Below are 25949 nucleotides of genomic sequence, written 5' to 3' on the forward strand. Positions count from 1 at the left end.
TATGGAGTAGATGTGGTTTTGTGAAGAATCTTGTGATATATGTGTTGAATGTGAGAAGTTTTATGAGGATTTCTTTCTTGAATCTCGTCTTGTTCATGTTGATTGTTTGTGTAAATGGGTGTGAAGCATCACTCACCCTTGGGAGGGAAGAGATGCTTGGGTGAAGAGGTCATTTGGGCTCACCCATGTAGTTGAGAAAACTCTTCCATGTGTGGAGATGATTTTTATGTGTTTCAATGGAGTATGGACTTCATGATTACTTGCATTCTTGGGAGGTATAAGGAGGTGTATGAAGAAGGAAAACATTTTTGAGCCTTGAAAGGGCATGTTACTTATAAGAATATGTGAATATATGTGATTCATGGATTTGAAATTCTCCTCACGGAGAGAGCCCACCTTCACCATATATCTTGATTCTATGGTAGAATCTATGTGCAAGCCTTGGGATGGGTTGTAGTGTGTTGTGTTGAATTGTTTTGTTATAGTTTGCATAGTATGTGAATGTGAAGGTCTACAACCATTTGTGGCTTATTTCCCCAAGCTCGATGGGTGGCCTCCTTGAGGCCTAGGTTAGGAGGTGAGCCTCCATGGTTCCCCATTTTTGTCTCTCTTTTGCAGGCTTTTAGTTGATGATCCTGGAAGCTTGGAGTTCATGTAGTCTACTCATTGCATAGGAGAGAAGACTCTATTGTATTGTGTTGGAATGGAGAAATAAACTCCATCTTGTTATGTGATTATATTGTGTTGTGAGAGTGTTGTCTTGTTCTACTCCACTTGTTAATAGAGAGATTGTGAGTCATCTATGTAGTGAGAAAAGATATTTCTATTATGTATATTTCAAAATAATGTCTTCACCACCCTATGTTCATGTATGACAAGAATGTAGTATGGAAGAAATGAAAGAACTTTGAAAGAAAATTCTATTGAATTGTAATTGTAGTTTTATTTTCTTGGATATGAACGTGTTGAAGAAAATGATTAAGTGTCATGGTAGACATTAGAAGGATGAATAGGAGATTATCATTTTGTTATTCTTATTTCCTCAAGTCTCATATGAATAGTTTAGATGCATTTGTGTTTAATCTCGAATCATAACAAGTGTAGAATTTGTTGGTAATTGATAATGAATTCGTAGACATGATGAATACTTCACAATAAAATTGCAATAATGGAAGTTCATGAAGTTACAAGTAAAAGATTGTATTGTGTCTCATGCAAAAGTATCTTGCAATTTAATTTGATAGTGTTAAGGCATTTGTCATATTTCAATCATAGATTTCACTATATGGAATGAGCTTTGAAATTCATAATACAAAGTTCAAATTAAGTTCACTGAATTTATGAATAACCATAGAGGAAGTTTTTTTAAAAATAAGGCAATAAGCGACACTAAAAATAAACAAGTGCTTGAAGTTGCATATTCATTTTCTGAAAAATGTATGGATAAAAACAAAAAGAAGTTCCTTGCTAATATAAGTCAATAAATTAATAGGCCTTGTATAAGATAATAATATTTGAAATATTATAGGTGAGAAATAAATAATTTTTAAATCACCCTTTACTAATAAAGGGACAGTCCCATCAAAAAAAGAAATTTTTTTTTTATACTTTGTAAGTGGGGTGGGGGAGGGGTGTTTGTCCTATTAGCCTTACATTTTTAGGGGGCATTCAATGTTTGGGAGGTGCCATATGAGGTACACCACCCCCTTCCCACTCTCTTCCCACCTACCACCCTTACTCACTAGGCGCCAAAGTGGGGACGGACCCATAAAAATGGAAAAGTGACTTTGCAAGTTTATAAAACAACTCCCTTTCAAAGCTTAACTCACCTAGGTAAGTAACTGCACTTGGAAGTTGGGGAAGAAGTGGTTGACATTGGAGAATGTTCCATGTCGGCCCCCTTACCAATAAGATCTTAGGTGTCAGACCCCCTTGTTTAAAGTGCATAAGGAAAATGACTAAATCCTTGGTCATAACCTTTAGTGGAGGTAGTTGTAATGGGCACGTGACCCTAGGTTTTCTTGAGAATTTGATGTGGGGGTGGGGGGGGGAGGTATATTATATTAAAGTATTAGTTAGATGGGTGGGGCATAGAAATAGGAAGGTAATGTAATTTGTTTTTTTAAAAGTATGTTTTTTATTAATGTCTTGTTTGCTAGTTGAGCCATGGTTAGATAAAAATAAAATTTGGATATATGATATTATTGAGATTAATAAATGTAACTACAATTAAGGTTTGTTAAATTAATAAAATATGTTGCTTAATGGGATGGTTAGGAATAGATTATATCAGTGGGAATTATTAAGTTTTCCTTTAATTAAATAAACAAAAAAAAACATTATTAGTAATGCTAGCCTTAAACATTTATGTCTTTTGTGAAGTATCATATTAATTCAAAATTAATTAAATGTATTGTTTTACCCTTGCATTCGGGGGTTGACACCATTGATTGATAAATAAATGAATAGAGAATTAATTTTCAATACCTAATTTTGAACCAAAATTAGATAAGTAAATAAATAAATAAGTAACCTTAAATTAACCAAATAAATAATTTTGTGTGTGTGTGTGTGTGTGTGTAGTAATGTATGATATCGATCAAGGTTGGGGGAGGGGCAAGATGTAAGGAGTCTATTAAGGGCATATATATATGCAATCAAATTGAATACCGCTTGCATTCAGGGAGTGCCTTAGTTAAGGGTATAGTAGATGAAAGGGTCATAATCAGATATCATTTTAACATAAACATTTATAGACAACCAGGCAACTTGACATGGAAAACTTGATTCCAGATTTCGAGTGGAACAATCTTCATCCCATTAGCTAACTTTAACATCTCCAAGTTAAAGTATAGATTAGGTATTTTCTTATCTAATCAAAAATTCAAAATAGTCGGCAAAGTTTGAATCCTTGACATAACCTATAACCTTAGAATGTAGCTTATACACATTCAGTTATAATAGTGTACCATTCAAGAATAACTGCAATTTTATATGAGTTTAAACCCTTTCAAATTAAACACCAAGTCATTTGACTAAATTTAAATTATAACATTAACGTATCTTTTTAAAAAAAAATTAGTTGTGTTTTTGCTTTGTTGAATTTTGGGCATGATAGACATTTCTTTCAATTAGTGAAACTTTTGCATTTTTTTTTATAAGAATGAAGTAAGTTTCTTTATGTTCATGGAACCTCTCTCTTAACATGTGCTCACTTGTATCCAAGACAGCATGGATACAAAAGTGGCTTATGTAATTTAGTCTTGTATAGAAGACACGCATTTTGTCAAAGAGAAAATGCATCTTCTAGTAAACAATATATGTGTATCTTGATGGAAGACAAAATATCCATCTGTCACATAGACAAAGCTCGTAAACAAAATACATGCCAAATGTGGAAGCATATAGAATGCACGTGGATTGTTTAGTATGTGTAAATAAAGACAATAAAAATGTGTCATACTATTCATAAATACTTGCTAGTTGTTGCTCTCTTTGCCCAAGTTAATGTTCAAATTTAATTTGGTTTGATAACTAGTTCTATGGTCTGAATGTAAAGTTTTTACGATTAGGATGAATTCCCATTAAACTAGGTTAAAAAAAAAGCATTGTTACCTTTTCTAATTTGATTTTCACTTAAATTCTCATTTCATTAGGTTAAAAAAATCTTTGTTGCCTTTCTACTTTGACTTCCACTTAACTATTTGTATTTTTAAAAAGTAAATAAGTCCTTAGACATTTGAATTGAATTTTGAAACATAATTGAAATTTACCTTGCATGGCTGCACGTTAAATCTAATAAAATATAAATCTTCAATTTTACAATAAAATATTTGTGCAACTAATTATTTGTAAACATAATAAGTTTTATTGGACTAATATTTAAAAAAAATATGAATCTAGTTTTATGATTATGAGTTGATGTATATTTTTTTAAATATAATTATATTTTATAAATATAATTAAAATTATATTTAATAATTTTTATATAGTAATTTTTCTACTTAAGTTGCCACATTATTCATTTAGATTGAAAAAAGTTGAAAGATTTAAATCTTTATCATGAAGAAATGTACAACTACTATATGAAAGCTAAAAAAATGTTGAAATTTTCAATTACAAAATGTAGATTAATAATTGTTTAACAATTTATTTTTAAAAAGAAAAAAATAAGAAATTCAAAATAGTTTTAAGAAAATCTCCATTCCTTATCTTTTAGGTCCATTTGGCTATGGGAATATAAAAATGGGAATAGGAATACTTATTCTCGAATAGAAAATGGGGTTACTTATTCCTATTCTTGTTTGGTTCACTTAGAATTTGATGCAAAATTCACAGACTCAAAAAATTATATTTTCTAAAATAAAAAAATTGGAATAGAAAATCCTCATTTTTGGGCCAAGATTGGAATATATATTCCAATTTTATTCCTATTTGGTGCATCCAAATAGAGAATTCAAAATTTTAGGAATATACATATGCCTATTCCACTTGTATTCCTGTTGCCAAATGGGCCGATAGATTGCTTTTGGAAAGTGGAACTAAAATAGCACTAGTTTACTATTTAATACATTCACAATATTAATTTATAATATCTAGCCTTATTTGCATTCTTCTAAATTAGTATTTTGTGTCACTTCATTTGAACTCTATATTTTCCTCTACTGCGCCACAACTCTATAACTATTACACATGAAGGCAACAATGAAAAGAAAAACATAGAAATAAAACTTATCTCATTGTCTTACTACCCTATTGAATACATTACATAAAGACTCTATTTATAGAGGTCTGAGAACTCTTTGCCATAGTTATTACACATATTATAATATAATATAATATTGCATAGAATTCAAAATGGGTGGCTATATAAAGTGGTTGGAATAGCTGGGATGGCTCATTGTCTACTACCGATGATGAGCAATTACTACCAACACTCCCCCTTAATTTCTAACATTAACAAATTTTACAGCAATAATTCTCATTTTTTATCGCAAATATTCATAGTTACTCTTTGGTAATGCCTTAGTAAAAATATCAGCCAACTGATCTTCAGATTTGCAGAACTCGAGGTACAATTCTGCATTATTGACCAATTCCCTAATGAAGTGGTGCCTTGTATCAATATGTTTTCTCCTCTTATGAAATATATGATTATTAGATAATTCTATTGCTGATTTTCTATCAAAAAGAATTGGTGTTGGGTCCTCTTGATGATGGTGAAGATTGAGCAAAACTCAATGCATCCATACTGCTTGACATGTTGTGGAAGTGGTAGCTACATATTCTACTTTAGTTGATGAGATCATCACTATAGGCTACTTCTTTGATGCCCATGACATGACTCTTGATCCAAGGAGAAAAATATATCTGGAAGTGCTCTTCCTATCATCAATGCTACTTGCAAAATCACTATCAATATAACCAATCAAAGAAAAATTGTTAGCTTTGGAATATATGATTCCATATCCTATTGTTCCTACAATATATCTCAATATCCTTTTTCCAACTTGCTAGTGAGAATTTTGTGGTGACTACATGAACCTTGAGCTCAAACTAACACCATACATGATGTATGGCATTGTAGCTATCATATACATTAAACTTCCAACAAGTCTTTTAAACATAGTTGGATCAACATTTGAGCCCTTCTATTCCTTGCTAAGTTTTGTTCCTATTGCAATTGGAGTTGATGCTAGATTACAATCCATCATTTTAAATCTCTTCAAAACATCATTTATATACTTGGATTGACAAATGAAGATACCTTTGTCACATTGAATAACTTCAATACCTAAGAAATATCTCATCAACCCCAAATTTGTCATTTCAAACTCTTTCATCATTTCTGACTTGAACATGTCTATTGATAGATTTCTAGTGAATATCAAGTCATCAACATACAAACACACAATCAAAATCTGACCTTCCTTATTAATCTTGACATACAATGTGGGGTCACTGTTACTTCTATTGAATTGATTACTTATCATGTATGAATCAATCCTCTTATACCAAGCCCTAGGAGCTTGTTTCAAATCTTAAAGTGCCTTGTTTAATTTGTATACCTTGTTTTCATGCCCACAAACCTCATAACCTTGTGGTTTTCTAAACTATACCTCTTCATCAAGAAAACCATTCAAAAAAGTTGATTTTACATCCATTTGATACACTTTCTAATCATTTTGTGTAGCTATAGCTAAAATAGTTCTAATTGTGTCAAGTATAGCTACTGGAGAAAATTCTTCATTATAATCAACTCCATATTGTTGTGAAAAACCTTTAGCAACTAGCCTTGCCTTATGCTTAACAATTTCACCTTTTGCATCAAATTTAGTTTTGTAGACCCATTTGACTCCTATACATTCCTTTCCTTTAGGTAAATCCATTAATTCTCATGTTTTATTTCTTTCAACAAAGTCAATTTTTCATTCATCGCCTTGATCCATTTATCTTCTTTAATTGCTTCATCAAAATACAATTGATAACAATAAAATAAAGTGAAATTTGAGTATATGATTTGGCTTTAGTGAATGTTTGGAAATTTGAAATTTCAGCAAAGTGAATATAATTTGTTTTATGATAGCCACAACACCATCTTCATGGCTCATAATCATTCATCACAGCATTGGTCAGAGAACACTAATGCCCATGCTCACTTTCTCCATTATGCAATTGAGGAAGGCAAGCTGAATGTTGTGAAGATTGACACAAAGATCAATCTGGTAGATATATTCACAAAGGTTGTTGCCAAAGAGAAGTTTGAACGTACAAGAACTTCTCTTAGGCTTGTGAAGAAAAGGTAAAGAATCATTTAAGAAGGGTATTGGGTATTCAATTGCAACATTGGTTGTCCTTTAGGTGGGAGTTTTTTAATATGTGAAGGTCAATGGTCATACTTGTTTTTCCCTACAACTATGTATCTCTTGGTTTCATGAGACTTTTCATGTGTAGTGTAATTGGAGCCTTTATATATGGTGCTCCTACTCATTTGTACATGAAATTTTACACATTAATACAATATTGTGCTTAGCCTGGATATAGCCACTATTGTGGTGAATCCGGATAAATTGGTGTTGTAATTTTCTTATTTAATTGTGTTGCATTTGCTGGTTTTTCTTTTCACATTTAAATCCTTTCGATATGGAGCATCAAAGAAATGAGGAACAAGTATTATAAGACAAACAAATTGATATCATTTGCCAACTATGACAATCATTAGAATAGTAAAATATTATGTGTGGCATTTGAATATAGACTAGCTTATCATTTTTGGGATATTAAGGATTCAAGCCATGTCCTCATCAAGGGGCCGAATGAATGGTTTGGAATAACCCAACAAAAAAAATAATACTTAAGAAGATAGAGTTCTTAGTGATGATAAAAATATAGCAAGGAAATATAGAAACCATAATTTAGTATCCATTCAAGACATTAAATATATCCAATTATGAAAAATAGATAGTATAATCAGTATAAATACATGACCTATGAATACAATATGAGAAATCGTTAATACATCAAATAGAAAAGTAAACTGATATATGTGAAAATATAGAGGCATAGGATGTGACTTTTATGTCTCACCCATCAAATGCGATACCCTAAAACATCGTTGGACTGAACAACACTTAATACATCATTCAAAATCATATGAGTAATTTAATACCCAATAAACAATATAAATCCAATAAGAGAATAATCTAGTTCATTTTTTCATTTTAGATTTATATAAATCTTATGTCTCATCAATATCAAATAGAAAATATATATCTTTGCACACCAAATACCTTCAACAGATTATCTCAACCATATCGATAAAAAAGATTAATACAATTTACACTGCTGACCAATGAACAACTTGTTGAACACCCCAATTAGATTACAGTCAACATAGGAGGAAACATGTGAGCACAAGTCAATCATTTCTCTTTAGGTGATATAAGCAGTAGACTATAATAGAATTATACATACGAGTGAAGTGAAAAAATGTCACTGTTACTCTCACTTGCACCTTTGAGGGTTGCAAGAGTTACGTCAATAGTGATATATATAGGATTATATTGAAACATTAATGGATCTATATCCCTCTCTATTTATATCTCTATTTCAATATTCATGTGTCTTACCTAGTTAATGCATTTTCATATTAGTGGTCATGTAGATACCTAGGAGTTAGCACTCTATTTGAGCACATGTTGTCTCATACCTCTCTTAGTGTGATATAACTTAGTATTCTTATCATCTCATTGGTGCACATACATTTATTCACAATAGATGATCATCCACCTTTTGTGGACATGTGCTTAGTTGTGATGCTTATCACTTGTATGATTGCTTATAAATTCAGACACTTCTACATGCATTTTATCTAAACAATTAGGCATTGAGCATTATACTCTTGCTCATTATTGACTTAATCAACTGATCATCATTTGCCTATCTCTCTTGTGTTATATCTTGAGATTCCTAGGTAGATTTTTACATGGTATCAAAGCCGAAGGATTTTCATTGATTAGCCATTGGAGAGCAGTTTGCTTCATCTTTTGAAATGCCACATCTCAGATCTAGGATCAACATTTTTGCAGGAGGATCTGGACCAAAGTTAGACCTCACCATTGCATCTGAATGGCCATTCTGATGAATTTTGACTATAAATTTTCCTATATCAGACAAAATTCAAATTTGAGGCAAATCAAACCATGCTTGATTTGCATATTAACCGTATGATCTGAATTTTTAAAAAAAAAAAATTGTTGGCCAAATCAAGCTTTGGAGCCCTTAATAAAATTTGCACTAGATTAGGGATTCAAATTATATATCGACACATTGAATTAAATAGGGTCTCAACCCTATTGATGTTGATGTATTGATTTTATGGGAGATTACACACTATAGTCTTACAGGGGCATCCCTCTATGCCCTTGATCCATCTGCAAGCATTGGGATATCTTATGTGCACAAAGAGCACATACACAAGTGAAGGCTCGAGTATGAGATCTACCACACATTGAACCCACAATGCCTTTGAAAAGAGTCATATCCACGTGGCTCTTGTCATTTCTTGACTAGTCCAATCTTTACGCCCCTTACACAGTCATCATGACGATACACACATTACAAGATTGAGCACACGAACTGGATTAGGAAGATACACATTTGTAGAGGTAGGAGATTTCTATTGAACCAAGTTGGCTCTCAATTTTAAAGATGGATACGAGGTAAAGATTTAAAATGATATGTTAAGATGGAGAGAAAGAGGTAGAGATGATAAATTAGAGCTAATTTTGAATTATTTCTTTTAAGAATGTTATGTTGATAGTTTCATATAGAAAATGATAGCTAGAGGAATGAGAAGTAGGAAGAGTGGATAGCAAGTAAAATGAATAAGAGTAAGATAAAAGAGAAATATATGTGAAAAGATTGATAGTGATAATAGGGAGGGCAAAACAGAGAGTGCAGATAAATGGAATAGAATCAAATATCAAAGTGGGGAAGAGAAGAGAGGATAGGGAGATGAAGTGATAGAATGATAAATATTATGAGGTGATAGATAGATCAATCAAAGGAAATAGGGTATAGAAGTAAAGAGGCTACAAGTTAAGAGATGGGAAAGATAGAAATATGGAGGAAGAAATGAGTGCTTATGTGCATATGTAAGAAATATATAAAGATAGGGATAGGGATGTATATAGAGAAATAATGAGTAAAAAGAAAATATTCATAGTTACTCTTTGGTAATGCCTTAGTGAAAATATCAACCAATTGATCTTTAGATTTGTAGAACTCAAGGTACATTTCTCCATTGTTGACCAATTCCCTAATGAAGTGGTACCTTGTATCAATATGTTTTCTCCTCTAATGAAATACATGATTATTAGATAATGTTATTGCTGATTTGTTATGACAAAGAATTGGTGTGGGGTCCTCTTGATGATGGTGAAGATCAAGGAAAACTCAAAGCATCCATACTGCTTGACATGTTATGGAGGTGGCAGCTACATATTCTGCTTCAGCTAATGAGATTGTCACTATAGGATGCTTCTTTGATGCCCATGACATGACTCTTAATCCAAGGTGGAAGATATATCTAAAAGTGCTCTTCCTATCATCAATGGTTCTTGCAAAATCACTGTCAATATAACCAATAAAACCAAAATTGTTAGCTTTTGAATAAAGGATTCCATATCCTATTGTTCCTACAATATATCACAATATCCTTTTTCCAACTTGCCAGTGAGAATTTTGTGGTGACTCCATTAACCTTGAGATCAAACTGACACCATACATGATGTCTGGCCATGTAGCTGTCATATACATTAAACTTCTAACATGTCTTTTAAACATAGTTGGATCAACATTTGAGCCCCTTCTCTTCATTGCTAAGTTTTGTTCTTGTTGCAACTAGAGTTAATGATAGATTACAATTCATCATTTTAAATCTCTTCAAAACATCCTTTATATACTTGGATTGACAAATGAAGATACCTTTGTCACATTTAATAACTTCAATACCTAAGAAATATCTCATCAATCTCAAATTTGTCATTTCAAACTCTTTCATCATTTCTGACTTGAACATGTCTATTAATAGATTTCCACTGAATATCAAGTCATCAACATGCGAACATACAATCAAAATCTAACCTTCCTTATTAGTCTTGACATACAATATGGGCTCATTGTTACTTATATTGAATTGATTACTTATCATGTATGAATTAATGCTCTTATACCAAGTCCTAGGAGCTTGTTTCAAATCATCAAGTGCCTTGTTTAATTTATATACCTTGTTTTCATGCCTAAAAACCTCATAACTAGGTGGTTGTTTAACATATACCTCTTCATCAAGAAAACCATTCAGAAAAGCTAATTTAGATCTATTTGATACACTTTTCAATCATTTTGTGTAGCTAGAGCTAAAATAGTTCTAACTATGTCAAGTCTAGCTACTGGAACAAATTTTTCATTATAATCAGCTCCATATTATGTGAAAATTGTTTAGCAACTAGCCTTGGCTTATGCTTAACAATTTCACCTTTTGCATCAAATTTAGTTTTGTAGACCTATTTGACTCCTATACATTCCTTTCCTTTAGGTAAATCCATTAATTCCCATGTTCTATTTATTTCAATAGAGTCAATTTCTTCATTCATCGCCTTGATCCATTTATCTTCTTTAATTGCTTCATCAAAATACAATGGATCACAATAAAATAAAGCAAAATTTCAGTATATGTTTAAATTCTCTTCTTCTTGATCATATATCTCTTTTAAGCTTCTTGTCTTCTTACCTTTGTAACTTGGTCTTGAGAATGTAGAATCTAATCTATCACTTACATTTGAACCTGGAGGTGAGGCTCCTTGTACAAAGTTCCTTGGTGGAGTATTAGATGGTGATTGAGTCCCTTGTTCCTTCAATTCATCATCACTTTGTAATATTGGTGCTCCTCTTGTGACTTCTTTGTTATCATTTCCATGCCATAAATCTTTTTCTTCAAACTTAATGTCCCTGCTAATGATCAATTTCTTTGAGACAAGGTTATACAATCTATAAGCCTTTGATTCTTCACTATAACCAATAAAGATGTATTTTTCACTTTTATCATCTAATTTCCTTCTCAATTCAGATGGCACCAATGAACAAGTAACACATCCAAAAACTCTAAAATGGGATACATTATGTTTCTTACCATTCCATGCTTCTTGTGGAATTGTGTTATTAACACTCTTTATAGGACTTCTATGTAAGATGTACATACAACACATGCTAATGCTTCTGCCCAAAACTCATTGGATAGATTTTTTGCCTTCAACATACTCCTTGCCATTTCCATTATAGTTCTATTCTTCCTCTCTCCTACACCATTTTGTTGTGGTGTGTAACTTGTGGTAAACTACTTCTTAATTCCATGAAATCTACAAAATTGTAGAAACTCATTAGAACTGAATTCACCACCTCTCTCAGATTGTAATACCTTGATGTAGAGACCACTTTATTTTTTAACCAAAGTTTTAACATCCTTGAATTTTTCAAAAGATTCACTCTTTTGTTTGAGAAAGTATATCCAAGTCTTCCTACTAAAATCATCAATAAATGTTAAGAAATATATACTTCCTCCTAAAGATGGAATTTGCATAGTTCCACATATATTAGTGTGAACTAATTCAAATGGTGCTCTTGCTCTATATGAACCTCCTACTAGGAAGCTTTCTCTATGTTGTTTTGTCAATATACAACTTTCACATGAACTTGGTGGTTGCACTATTTGAGGCAATCCTTTCACCATATTTTTCTTTTATAACAAACTCAAAGCATAAAAAATGAAGATGACCATACCTCAAATGCCATAGCCATGATTGATCTAAGAATACTGTCTTGAAACTAACTTCTTTCCTTCCTTGAACGCAATGAATCTGGAGGGGGAACATTCAATTTTGTGTCATGTTGACCCTTACAATTAACTTGCCACCAGGATTTCTATCCAAGATTGTGCAAGCATCATTATCAAAAGAAAATTTGTAAGTTTTTTGTACTAGTTGACCAACACTCATGAGATTGTGTTTTAATCTAGACACAAAATACACATCAGGAATATATCTTTTTACTCCATTTTTTGTCAAGACATTATAACACCTTTTCCCATTACAAAGACTTTACTGTCATTTCTTAGCTTTACATTAGATTTTATAGAATCATCCAAGCTACCAAATAAATCTTCATTTCCAGTCATATGATTATTACATCCACTATGTAGAAACCATATATCACTAAAACTTTCTTGAGCAACATTACAAGTTATGAATAAATTTCTTGAATATTTATCAGATACATCTAACTAATTAGCACCATTCTTTTCAATCTCCTCTTGTTTCTTTCTATATTCACTTGCAAAATGACCAAATCTCTTACAATAATGACACTAAATTCAAGAGTTATTAAACCTTGAAGATTGGTGTTGGAATGAACTTTTTCCACGTCCTCTATGATGGATTGATTTGTTCATTCTTCTTTATTTGGACTTCCATGTCCATCTATGCTTCTACTCTTCCTCTTCCTATGTAGTTTGATCTTCCTCTCCCTCTTCCAAAAGATACATGTCATCTAAAGGCATTCTCCAAAGAAGAATTGTTATTACTGTTCATTCTTGATTCATTAGATAAAAGTGAACCCATTAACTCATCAATAGAGAGTATTGTCAAATCCTTAGATTCTTCAATGACATTAACAATGGCATCAAATTTTCTAGGCAAACTATGAAGTATCTTTTCAACAACTTTTTGATTAGTCAAATAATCATCACCATATGATCTTATCTGATTAACTACATTCATTACTTGATTTAGAAATTGATCAACTGAGTTAGAATCCCTCATACACAAATTTTCAAAATCATGCCTTAAGCTTTGCAATTTAGCAATCTTAACTTTTGATGTCCCTTGATATGCTATTTCTAAAATATCTCATGCAATTTTAGACTTTTTAGCTGTAGAAATCTTAGGGAAAATTGATTCATCTAAAGATTGTTGAATTAGAAACAATGCTGTAGCATCTTTTTTCCTATTATCTTGTAATTTATCTTTTTCATCTTGTGATAATGCAGACTCATCTTGTGGTTTATTAAAACCCTTTTCAATAAGATCCCATATGCCTTGAGGACAAAACAATGTTTTCATTTTATAGCCCAAAACTCATAATTTTTACCAGAATATAGAAGAAGTTGTGGTTGAGCTATACAACTTCCAGATGTCATAATAATAATCATAGTTACAACTGCAACTTACTATTTTACCCTGTGCTTTACAAAGCAAAGATTTCAAACAAGGCTAAGCTAATGACATGTAGCTTAAACCAACAACAATTAAAACACATATATCTCCCTTTGAATCAAAAAATCCTCATATTGGATTCCCATTTTTGAAATGGGATCCATACCTTCTCTTAAATATCACAATGATCACCTTTCATCTCCTTCTTTAAAGATTTGCGTAATCTGTAATCAATACAAGATTAAAAACTCTCTTACCAAAAATAAATATCCCTCATTTCTATTTTCAGGCTCTTAAAGCTCATACCAATTTGAAGTCAACAGTGAAAAATAAATACACAAAAATCAAACTTATTTCATTGCCTTACTGCTTTGTTGAATACATTACATAAAGCCTCTATTTATAGAGGTCTGAGAACTTTTTGGCATAATTATTACACATATATTAATATATAATATTTCAATATGGGCAGCTATGTAAAGCGGCTGTAACGGCTGGGACGGCTCATTGTGTGCTACCGACGATAAGCAATTACTGCGGACGGCAACTCCAAACATTTGGTAAACTTAAGAATATAACGTCAGTTATCAAAGAAAAGAGATGTCAATATGAGTGAGGTAATGCTTCCATTGCTACGCTGTTTTAACGGCAGCTGATTTGTACAGTTGAGCAATGTCATCGATAAACCTGTTCAAGTTGAGAAAAGAAGAACCTCCCTCCGCAACTACTCTAACTGCCGCCTCCTTCAACTCCCTCCCTTTTTTTCTCAGCTCCTCCGATTTCATCAGTCTCCTCAGCCCTTTCTCAATCTCCTCCCTTTTAACCATCAGACTTCCATCAACGTCCACGCCTTCCAAATCCATGCCAATCTTCCACACATCTTTGCAGAAGCGGCAGTCCAGAAACTGGTCACCGAAATACGGCCATCCAAGCATTGGGATTCCCATGCTCATGCTCTCCAAGCACGAGTTCCACCCGCTGTGAGTTACAAACCCTCCTACAGAAGGGTGACCCAACACCTTCACCTGAGGCGCCCATTTCACAATCAAGCCACGATCTTTAGTCCTTTCTGCAAAACCCTCGGGGAGAGTGGCCGGTTTGCCTCCGGCAATATCCATTCTCAAAACCCACAGAAAGGGGTGTTGGCTTTTCTCTAAACCCACTGCCAACTCCTCCAGCTGCTCGTTCGATTTGAGTGCGAAGCTACCGAAGGAAACGTATATAACAGAAGCCGGCTCATGGGCGTCGAGCCATTTCAGACAGCCCTCGTCCTGCTCCGACAGACTCGCGAGCCCATTCAAATCTCTTCCTTCCAGCAGATTGGGAAGAAATACGGGGCCTACTGCCAAAGCAGGGCAGCCATTACAGGACAGCGCGCTTACCGTCTCAGGTGATTCCACCTCATCGAACGTATTGACGAGCACGTAGTCTGCCTTGTTTTGAATTTCTGACTCACGCAGAGACCACTGATACATAGCGTCCGACGTGTCAGCGGCGCGGTAGAAGGAAAACAGATCGCTGGGCAGCAGGGGCGGAAGATCACCGGGCAAGCAACTGATCACTTTCGATTCCACCACTGCGCCAATTACAACAATCTTCACTCATTACTAACACTTTAGGGCAATCAATTAAATGGAATTGAAGATTACTACCGACGTTATACCTTTGACGGGGATGTGTCCACGGGAGAGGAGAAGGTCGGCGTTGCACAGTGCAATAGAAGAGGCGGCGCACATTGTCCAGAAGATCACTCGGGGGACTCCGAGCTTGTTGGTGACTTGGTAAGTGCAAGACATGAAATTGTCTGTTATAATGCAGGTGATGGGAGGAGTTTTCCCATCGGATAAACTGGACAGCAGATAGTGCTCCATGACGGGGCCAAGCTTTTCTAGTACGGTTACGTACTCGGGAAGATTGGAGAGACGAGGGCGACCAGGTGGCAATCCGTCTGGAACGGCGAGAAACTTAAACGTGGAGGATTCAGCTACAGCTGCTCTTGACATCATCTGGTTGTGGCTCCACTCGATGTTGACAAAAGTGATGAAAACTCCTCTTGAAGAGAGAAGATGGGCGAGATTCATAAGAGGGTTGATGCTCCCCTGTGCAGGGAAAGGCACCATGACTGCGTGGAGTACGCCGTTCATCTTCATATTCTCTGTGATTGCTTTGGATCGGTTGGATCCTTCTTCGATATATATAAAAGACAGACTACCGAAGCTGTTGATGGATTTAACTTAACAGTCAACATGTTGAAGAGTAGTTGACGGCAAATCTATATTATTATTTTGATTGGAGATTGGTTGTCGCGGGCAATTTGTATTTTTATATAATTGTGTGCTTTTTATATAAGATTTATTTGCAATAAACTAGAGTTTAAAAAGGCTATTAACATTGCTTAGAATTTTATAAGGCATGCACACACTTTTCATCATCGAATTGTTTATGTTATCGACTGGTAAGATGCTCACCCAAAATTTATTTTACATAGAAAATAAGTGCAAAGGCGGTTCGCGTGGGGCATTGTCAATTCGCTTTTTGGATTATGTCTTTCAAAATAATTGAGCTAAACGAGCTACTCGTTTTATGGTTCTGAGGACTTCTACAGATATATATATGTGATTAAAAATGTGGTTATAATTCACATGGTGGAAAAGAGAATAATTAGGGTAACTGAATCAGTAGGCATCAAATATATATATCTATATATATATGAATGTTAGTTTAAAATTTTTATTTTTAAAATTAATATTTATCATCAAGAATATATATTAATATAAAAAAATTGAGTGACTTAAATAATTTTTAAAATAATAATTTTATGATAATATTTAGAAAATGATTTCTTAATATTATATATTTTCATTTTATTTTATAATTATTTGAAAGAATTTTTTTTTTAATTTATGACTCACATTGAGTTAGATCTTGATTTTTTCCCTCATTCCAAAATATTAAATTCATCTTTTTCATATATGTATCTCACTTATTTTCTTTTATTAGAGATATAGAGTATTTCTTCATTTTCTACCTTCTCAAATTAAAGATTTAGTATTCTTGATTTTCAATTATTGACCATCTTTTGATATCAACTATTCAATTTTCCAAAAGAAATATTTCTATGGATTAAACATATGAAACAAATAATATGTACAAGGAATTATAAGTCACAATCCCTACAATCTTAATATTGTTCCTTTCACTATCCCTTAACATTCTATCAACAAAGTCTCCACATTTAGTAATCCTAAAGTTATTCTAGAATTAAAATATTTAGCAGAACACATTCCTTGTTTGCATCTTTGAAGGTAAATATATCGTCCAATTTTATCCTCGTAGATTTAAAAGTATAAATCATCTTCATTTGTGTCCCTTGTTGATCTAAGAACATAAAGATTTAAAGGGGCAGAGCCATTAATTGATTTATTTTCAGTTATTATGCAATTAGATATAATTGATGAGGATGAATTCTACATAAACATAATATAAAAGTCTAAAATAAGCATCACTCTTAAGAGATAGAAATTAACATTAAATGTAGAATAAATGATAGCATTAGGACACAAGTAATTTTAGCTCTACAAATTTCTTTTGCTAGATTTTTATAGGAGGTGTTTTTTTATTAGAAACCTAAAAATAGATTAACAACACAAGAAATTTAAAAAAGGTTTAAGACATGAAATTATTAATCGATAAATGAAAATCAAATAGAGATTTTGAAAAATGCACAATGTAGATATTTTTTCTTTATCTTTGTCTCATTTTGAATCTACCATGTCTAAGCAAAAAGGGTTACAATAAATAGCCAAGGGTTATAAATTATAAAATTCATGGAGAATGAGATAATACATAAAAATACAAATTAAGGAGTTTCTGAGCTAAGTTTCAAATTCAATAAGGATACTAGAAAAGTAGAATCATGTGAATGTACAACTCATTACCCTATCCTACCTAAGTAATTAAAATGAATTAAAAAATTAAATATCTTGGTGTGAATAATGTATTTTACCTACCTAATTATTATTATGTCCTACTCACCTCTTAAATATTTCAAGAAAGCTATAATTCTAGCTAAGTGTGATAACGACATGATATTAGACAACAACAACAAAATGAATGTTAGGTCTGTTGAAAGTCTTCAATCTAGTACAAGAGTAAAGAAGAGAAGTTATGACTCCCATGTACCTTTTAGATATTATAATTCTATAACAAAAAAAATCTTATTCAAGAAGGATTCTAGTGTCAAACAATTCATTTCATTTTGTCTCCAAGAAACTACTTTAATCTTATCTTACAATTATTTCTATAAAATGATTAATCACTACAATGATCTCAATATCATCAAAACTCTCCACATTGTTCCAACTTCTATCTACAATAAAGAAATGACATTATCTACCAACCAAAATTTAGATGACAATGTTAAGTGTTCCTTGTTGCTTCATAGAGGAAATACTAACATTTTACATATCTTCAAACAAAACCCAAAACAAACTCCTCATTTCCACATATCTATATTTTAGACAATTACCATTTCAAAGTTTTTTCACAAGTTCACAAGTGTTTTAGTTTAAAAATAATATATCTAGTTTCATATAATTTAGGGTAGAACTATCCATCAAATTGAGTCTAAGTGTAATGCCTACCCCTACTTGACTTTTCTGTTGTATTGTCAGATTCTTCTAGGCCAGTTTTCTAATTATGTTTATGATTAGGGTAAAAGCACAAACTTGTGTCACCTTTTATAAAAGAAAGTGATATCATAATTTAAACTCTTCAACTTTAATGACATAAAATTGGCATTTGTGTTTAGAATTTGAAGATGATGTAAACTAATGAAATTTTTAAAATTGGATGAAGTTTATGTTTGTAATTTTTTTATAAAAATTTGAGTGAAAATTTTATTTATTTTTGAATTTTTAAAGTCTATTTTTTAATTTTAAAAAAAAGCTAAAAATATAGATTTTTTTTTCGTCAAACAAATATATACAAACGATCATATTTTGGTTTGATTATGGAATATGTTAGAGTTGACATGTATACCTAGTGCATCAAAAAAGAAAAATTGAAATTCAGCTAATATTTTTCAAGTTATAATTGGTCAAAGTCAAAGTTATAAAAAACTGACAGTTTTTTTCCCTAGTCAAACTTTTTCCATCAAATCTACATATTTTTAAAAACAAACTACATATTCTTGAAGAAGACTTTCTCATCTAGTGCAGCATTAAAAAATAATAATTTTTGAACATGACTCACTATTTTTTTCTTATTTTTGAATAGACATCTTCCTGAATCTTAAAATAACTACTTGTAATATTTTCAAATTATAACATATTATCCATAATCAAAATAATAAAGAGTTAATTTGATCATAATCTTGACTCCAAGACCTACAAAATTATTTTTTAAGTTTTTAAAAGAACTTCATTTTAGTAGGTCAAATTTTCCTTCAAAGTGAGATGTTTATAGAAGTTATTATTTTTTCTTATATCTCTTCATGATGCTTATATCAGTCCTATAGAGATTTTGGGGGGGTTGAATGCCTATTTTCTCTACCGCAAAGAAGGCCACCTCCGTAAGGATTGTTCGGTCATTAGGAAAAAACCTAATCCCTCCAATGATTCAACTAAAAATATGGTTAACCCTCCCGTCACTAGTAATCCTCCCCTTGAGAATGCTCTTTGTCGTTCAACCCCTACTTCTTCTTCTTCCCCGTCACCTCCCACCAAAACCCCTAACCCCACTAATGTTTTGACTAATGTTGTTCCTAACATTATTTGGCCTGAGAATGTTTCTACTAAAAATGTGCCTAACCCCCTCTCTGATATTACTGTTTGGCCTGAGAACATTTTGTGTGATACCACTCCTACAACTGGAAGTCTTCAGATGCTCCCCAGTCTTGATTTAGCTATTAATCTTAATACAAATGATGGTTTTACTATTGTTCAGGATAATAAAAGAAGAAGAAGGGGAAATAGTGTCTTCGTGCCTAAAAATTTTCACCCTAACAATAGTAATAATCAACATGTTAAATTGTTAACTGGTCATACTTTGCCTAACGCGAATATTATCAATCAAAATGCTGATATCAATTGTAAGCCCCAAACCAGTGAGTCCTCTCAAAAATTCCCCCAGAAAATCTTCCAAGAGATTGGGGAGGATTATGAATTTGAAATTATTCTGGCTACCCCTGTTCCCCCTGTAGACACCTAAATTTGATTACACTGCTTTGGTAATCTAATTTAGCCATCTCTAAAGGCATCATTAATTAAATTCTTATTTAATTAATCCTTTGCCATCCCTAGTTGATTAATTTAATTAATCATCTATAGTCCTAATTGATAAATCAAATAATCTATTATTTATCAATTAAATCCTATTCTTCTATCTAATTCCAAAAATCCCCATTTATTAAATAAATCTATTTGATAAATGAAATCCTCAAATTCAAAAACCCCTAACCTATCTCTAATCCTCCATTTAGCCTAATCCACCCCATCCACCCATACTAACCAAGCTTAGCCACTAACTCACCCACCCTCATTAATGCCATCCACTTGTACATCTCTAACATCCCTAATCTAATCCTAAACCCAAGCCTAATCCACCCCCTAATGTTGTCACATTCCCTAAACAAGTTTAAGACTTTCCTAATTCAAACCAAAGTCTCCCCTCAAAAAGCCCAACCAATAAGTCATGAGTGCTCTTACAAAACATAAAAGACTCTTACAAGCCCACTCATGACTCTTACACCCATCTTCCACACTCTTCCCTCTTCCACACTCATTCCTCTTACATCCCTCTTACATACTCAACCCCACTCATCATGCCTTTAACCAACCCTTTACCCTACCCTCTCACACTCATCCTCCTTGTGACAAGTGTCACCTTCCCATTGGTGCTAAACAAGCACAATCCATGTGCTCCCCTTTGAGTGCATCTTAGCCCTCCTTAAGCCATCATCCATCCTTGCATCTAAGCCCTCCATCTCTCTACCCCTTAGCCTATAAATTGAATCCCATCCCAAGCCATTTCATCAACAATCTTTGAGCTAAAGTTACCATGCCCTTTTGAGAGCCAAAAGCCATACCCATACCCTTATAATGCCAAATTGAGAGCTCACAAAGCTACCAATTTGCTATTATCTATCTCCACTATTGAAGCAACTTTGAGCATTTGAGCATACATCCACATCAAAGGACACATCTACAAAATCAAGGAAGCATGGAGTATTTCCTTTTTTTGGGTTTGCATTCCTTAATTGTTTCTTTTGTCTAATCTCATATGTGAATATAGTTTTAGTTTGTGAATGTTTGCTTTAATGTTAATGTTCTTTGCACACTAAAATTCTTGTTCTACATTTTGGCACGCCCGGTGGGACCCCACTATGGGTCATTTAATTATCTATTTTCATCTATATGTCATTTTTTCTAACCATCTAATATTTGTTGTTGTTTGAGTGTGTTGTAGGGTGTTTTGCTTATTTTTGTAGGTTAAAGAACGCACTTAGGAACAAGATATACCATCTAAAAATCCAAAAATAGCAAAAAATTTAAAAAATTCTGAAAAAAATTCGTGTTTTTCAACTTTTTTCGTGCAGTGTCGTCTCTGCAGTTTTGGCGTCTTCGCCTAGTTTTCTATTGTCGACACTGCCACCAGACTGTCATCTGCGCATCCTCAACCGTCATCTCTGCAGATCCGCGTCTCCAAATCATCGTCTGCGAAAATCCGCATCTACGCAAATTGGCGTCTCTGCTTGTCACCTTTTTTCTGCACCGCAAATCTGTTCTGTCATCTTCAAATACTAGCGTCTCTGTATTTCAGCGTCTTCGTATTTTGGCGTCTTCGCTTGATAGATTTTGGCTAACTAACTAAATTGCTTTTTTTTTGTCTCATTGCAGGTTGGAGCACATATGGAACCACTAACCATGTTTCTTGCAGGTTTTCATGTTGCTAAAAAATGAACTTGAATGTTTAACCATTTGTCTTTGAATGCATGTTGCTAAAAAAATGAACTTGAATGGTTAAACACATTTTCCATTGAATGAATGTTGTTCAAAACACACTCTTGAATGTCATGGATTAAAATCAACTTTCCTTGGAATGCATGCTTAAAACAACAAATCCAATCTTGAATGCCAAGGATCAATTAACCATTGCAATATCAAACACTTCATTTGGAGCTTCTAAAATTGAACAAAACAAATCTCTTTTCCACATGCAATCCAGGTAAAGTTTGATTTTTGGACATTTAAGAAACTTTGTTAAGTTAAAATACAAATTTAAAAAAATCAATTTGAGTAGTTCCTTGGACTCACCTCTTTTCTAATCACCCATCAAATATTAACCATTGGTTGCAATCTCAGCGCCATTTATGGGGATGGGTCTACTTGAAAAAGGTGTTAAATGTTCCACAATCTAACTCACTCACTTGGTCTTTGAACGTTTGCTTTAACTTTATCAAAATTCTTAAATGGCCAAAACTCTAGATTAAATCGATCACACTTCAAGTTTGGGCACTAAAATTGAAAAACAACTAACGTGGAGAGCCTCCGGGCGGGTGCTTGAAATCGAATCTCACACACTTTTGTTTTGGGCTTAAAACAAACTCACACTCAATCTTGAATGCCTTAAAGAAAATTAATCGATACTTGACATGGAGGGCCTCCGGGTGTGCGAGTTTGCTTTTGTTGACCCTAACTCTTCTTATTGTTTGCATTCTTCGATCGATTTACTTTTGTTGGTGCTTCAAGTTGGAATTGAACATTGTCTCTTAAACATGAGTGCTTACAAAGTCTAGATTAGCACACATAAGAGTCAGTTGGTAAAAGAACAAGCGTGTTTTTTAGCCCAAGGTCATCCAAGTCTTCTCTCCCCTTGTCGTCTTTCAAGGCCATCTTGGGTGCATAAGATTAGGATCCAAAACCTTGTTTCTTTTTAGGAGGCCTGCTTGGGGATTTCATCACCCCTTGGACGACCTCAACTCCAGCATTCCGGCGAAGTATAAGAATCGGGAGGTGAATCGAAAGACACCTCTCTTGGGATCAAGATTTTGTCATTCGGGCTAAGCCTCAAGGAACTTTATACCCTTGAGAAGTGAAAGAGGAGAAGTGGGTTACCGCTCCTCTCAGCTGTGTGACATCCTTTTGGTCTCATCTACGGATTTGGGCCTCACGTACCTTGCGTATATCAAGGACTCCCTAGCTAAACCAATTGTTAGCCTTGCAGAAAACCATCTAGGATGTTAATGTGTTTGGAGTGACTGATCGAAACATTTGTAGAACATACACACTCATCGGCGCAGGTATCACATTCTGAGAACCACAAACTTCTATCTGGGTGTTCCTATCTATTGCTTGTTTTTATTTATTGAATGAATGTTTACCAAACTTGGTCAATCCTAGCTCAGGGCACACTTAGCATAGTCACTGCCTATTTTAGAAGTTGAATAGGTTGAAGCAAAACAACCAGAATCTCCCAAAGCCAAGCAAATTCAGGAATTTATGTCAGAACAACGCAAACCCAAACAGAAGTTTCACAAAGTCAAACTCGAGCCATCTCTAGCATACCAAGAACTTTCAGCCAAGAGAAAAGAAATAACACCAAGCCCACGAATTTCCAAACTCCACAAAGAAGAAGACAAAGCTACCGACGAAGCACTTCAAGAGGCCTGGTTAGAGCGCACCATCAAATTTAGCCAACATCCAGGAGTTAATACTGCTTATGCCTTACCAACTAGGCATGATTTCTATGATTAGATACCCTTGTTTCTCCACATCTTCTTGGATAAGCTTCACTTTAGAGTCATCTTTGTAGAAAAACTAGCCATCTTAGGTTATCCCCTTAAGCATTATTAGCTCATCCATCTCATTTAGAATCAAACCATCTAGCCAGCAATCGAAAATCTGCACATCTAAGCTTTCAAAATTGTTGTCACCTTGCTAAAAGTTTGCCATTCCTAAAATCTTCCAAATCCACCAATCTCACCAAGGTTATCCCTTTGACACTTGTTATCCCTCATCACCTTGAGCTAAAGGTTGGGATCCACAAGTGGTTAATCTCTTGTTCTTCCTAAAGGATCATCAGTCTATCCTTAAGTTGACACAATCACCACCAAGCTTGCACATAGGAAAGTAGACCTTTTGTGCTTTGACAACATATCTTTGAAGTTAGAATCCCTAACCCAATCCTCCTTAGGTTTTTTCATATAGCTTTGCCTCAACCTAGGAAATCATTTGCATAGAAAAGCCTTCCCCCTTTTGCATCCATCAGCATTATTGCATCTCATCCCTAGGAGCATTTTTCATGCCACCCGTCACTCGCTTAGCCAAGAAGAAAGAAACAATGGAGCCCTATCATTTGGATCGAATAGCCTCACCCCCCTTGAGCACTCAGCCATCTTTCAGCCCAGAGCAAGCTATGCCATCACCTACTAACATTGAAGCTTTCATGAACCAACCAAGAAATGCAATATTGGTAAACACCATTATAGACAAAAACAAAGAGACAATCATGGCTAATTTTCGAAGGGACAATGTAGGAACCTTTGACTTTGGAAGACCCCCTCCATTATCAGATCCATCTCACCCGTTGTTTGGGCAGCTGCCACCACCCATAGGCTCTTATGATCCAAATTATCCTCAATATATTCCAAAAGAAGAGCCTCCAGCCAATCCATATGACCCAAACATACCATCATCCACCCAAGTTGAAATCTCCATGCCGCAAGCCAACCCAGCCACCACCACTCCATCCTTGGTTCATACCTCTCCGCTCCAAACCCCCTTTACCCAAAACACCTCACTGTTCACCCCCTTCACTATTGCTGCTTCTCCCCAACCCAGCCTTCCAAATCCACCCATCTCCCAAATCAGTGCTAGCATCTTTGGCCAACCTCAGCAATATAAAACAGGGATGCCACCCATGGGGCCAAGTAATCAACCTTTCATCGCCCCCAGCTTGTTCACCACAGCCCAAAGCACAATCCCATCATTTCCATTAGTTCTTGAGAGCTCAATACCACCAGCCACAAATCCACAAGCTACTACCTTCACTCCACAAAGCTATCAAATCTCACAAGCTACTGCCAATCTTCTACCAAGCTCCCAAGTGACCCCAGCTCCCGCCACCACTATACCAAGCTTCCAAATCTAGCCACCAAGCTATCAAACCCCATCAATTCCATTCCCAAGCTTTCAATTCCCACCACCTCCACCACCAACTAATCCATTACCTCCTATTACCAACTACTTTTCAATGCCACTTCTAGGAGGTAATCCACCACCCCAGCCAACCACCAATTATTTGCAGATACCATCCCAAATGGGGGCACAACCCACATATATTGGTCAAACCCCACAAGCCCCCCGATCCTTTCCTCAAGCCTCACAACCATCTTATACCTTACCTCCACAAAGAAATCCATTTATCCCACAGCCAGCTTATGTTCCTCAATCCCAACCTCAAATCCCATATCAACAGCAAGCCTCGCAGCACATGCAGCAATATGCGCCACCTCCCCCTCAACAACCCGTCATCCACCATGTAGCTGCCCAAACAATGTACAATCCCTATCAGCAAATCCCTCATAACCATCCATATTCAATGGCCCCATCCAGCACATACCTACCTCAAGGCACTCCTACATTGGGGGCACCCCAACCATCACCTATCAATTCAGAATGGAAGCAAATGAAGACAGCTCTGAAAGCCATCCAAGAAGGGAATGATCCAAAGACATTCAAGTTTGTGAATGTGTGTCCTTACCCATTTTACAAAGCCATTACCACGACACCATTTCCCAAACACTTTGAGGTACCTAAATTTGACAAATTCAGAGGAAAAGGAGACCCTGTCACACATATCAAAGAATTTTACATGCACTGCCAGGACGTGGCATACAATGATGTCTTCCTCTTGCGCCTTTTTCCCAAAAGCTTGGCTGGACCAGCTCTTGAATGGTTTTATAGAATCCCCTATGGCACAATTAAAAACTTTGCTGAATTATCTGAGGCATTTGTAGCCCAATATGCCCATCTTGTTGAAATAGAGCTATCAATAGTTGATCTTGTCCACACCAAGCAAAAAGGTGGAGAAAGCCTTGCCGAATACCTACAAAGATGGCAAACCCTTACGGCCGCATATCCTACACCTTGCCAAAATGCCATGTGGTGAAAATGTTTA

The 25949-nt window shown here is 34.4% G+C and overlaps 1 protein-coding gene across 1 annotated transcript; it reads right to left on the reverse strand.

Annotated features, from left to right (window-relative positions):
- Nucleotides 1-14103: 14103 nt before the first annotated feature.
- On the reverse strand, nucleotides 14104-15931 carry LOC149580562 (linamarin synthase 2-like). The gene is made up of 2 exons (XM_089814111.1): nucleotides 15433-15931; nucleotides 14104-15345 (listed from the first exon to the last, which is right to left on the reverse strand). Exons 1-2 carry the CDS (start codon nucleotides 15917-15919, stop codon nucleotides 14402-14404), a joined length of 1431 nt encoding a protein of 476 aa, XP_089670237.1. The 5' UTR covers nucleotides 15920-15931; the 3' UTR covers nucleotides 14104-14401.
- Nucleotides 15932-25949: the final 10018 nt, after the last annotated feature.

This window comes from Cupressus sempervirens, chromosome 1 (assembly GCF_028749045.1).
Source record: "Cupressus sempervirens isolate cs-2001-9-10 chromosome 1, ASM2874904v1, whole genome shotgun sequence".
Lineage (NCBI taxonomy): Eukaryota > Viridiplantae > Streptophyta > Pinopsida > Cupressales > Cupressaceae > Cupressus > Cupressus sempervirens.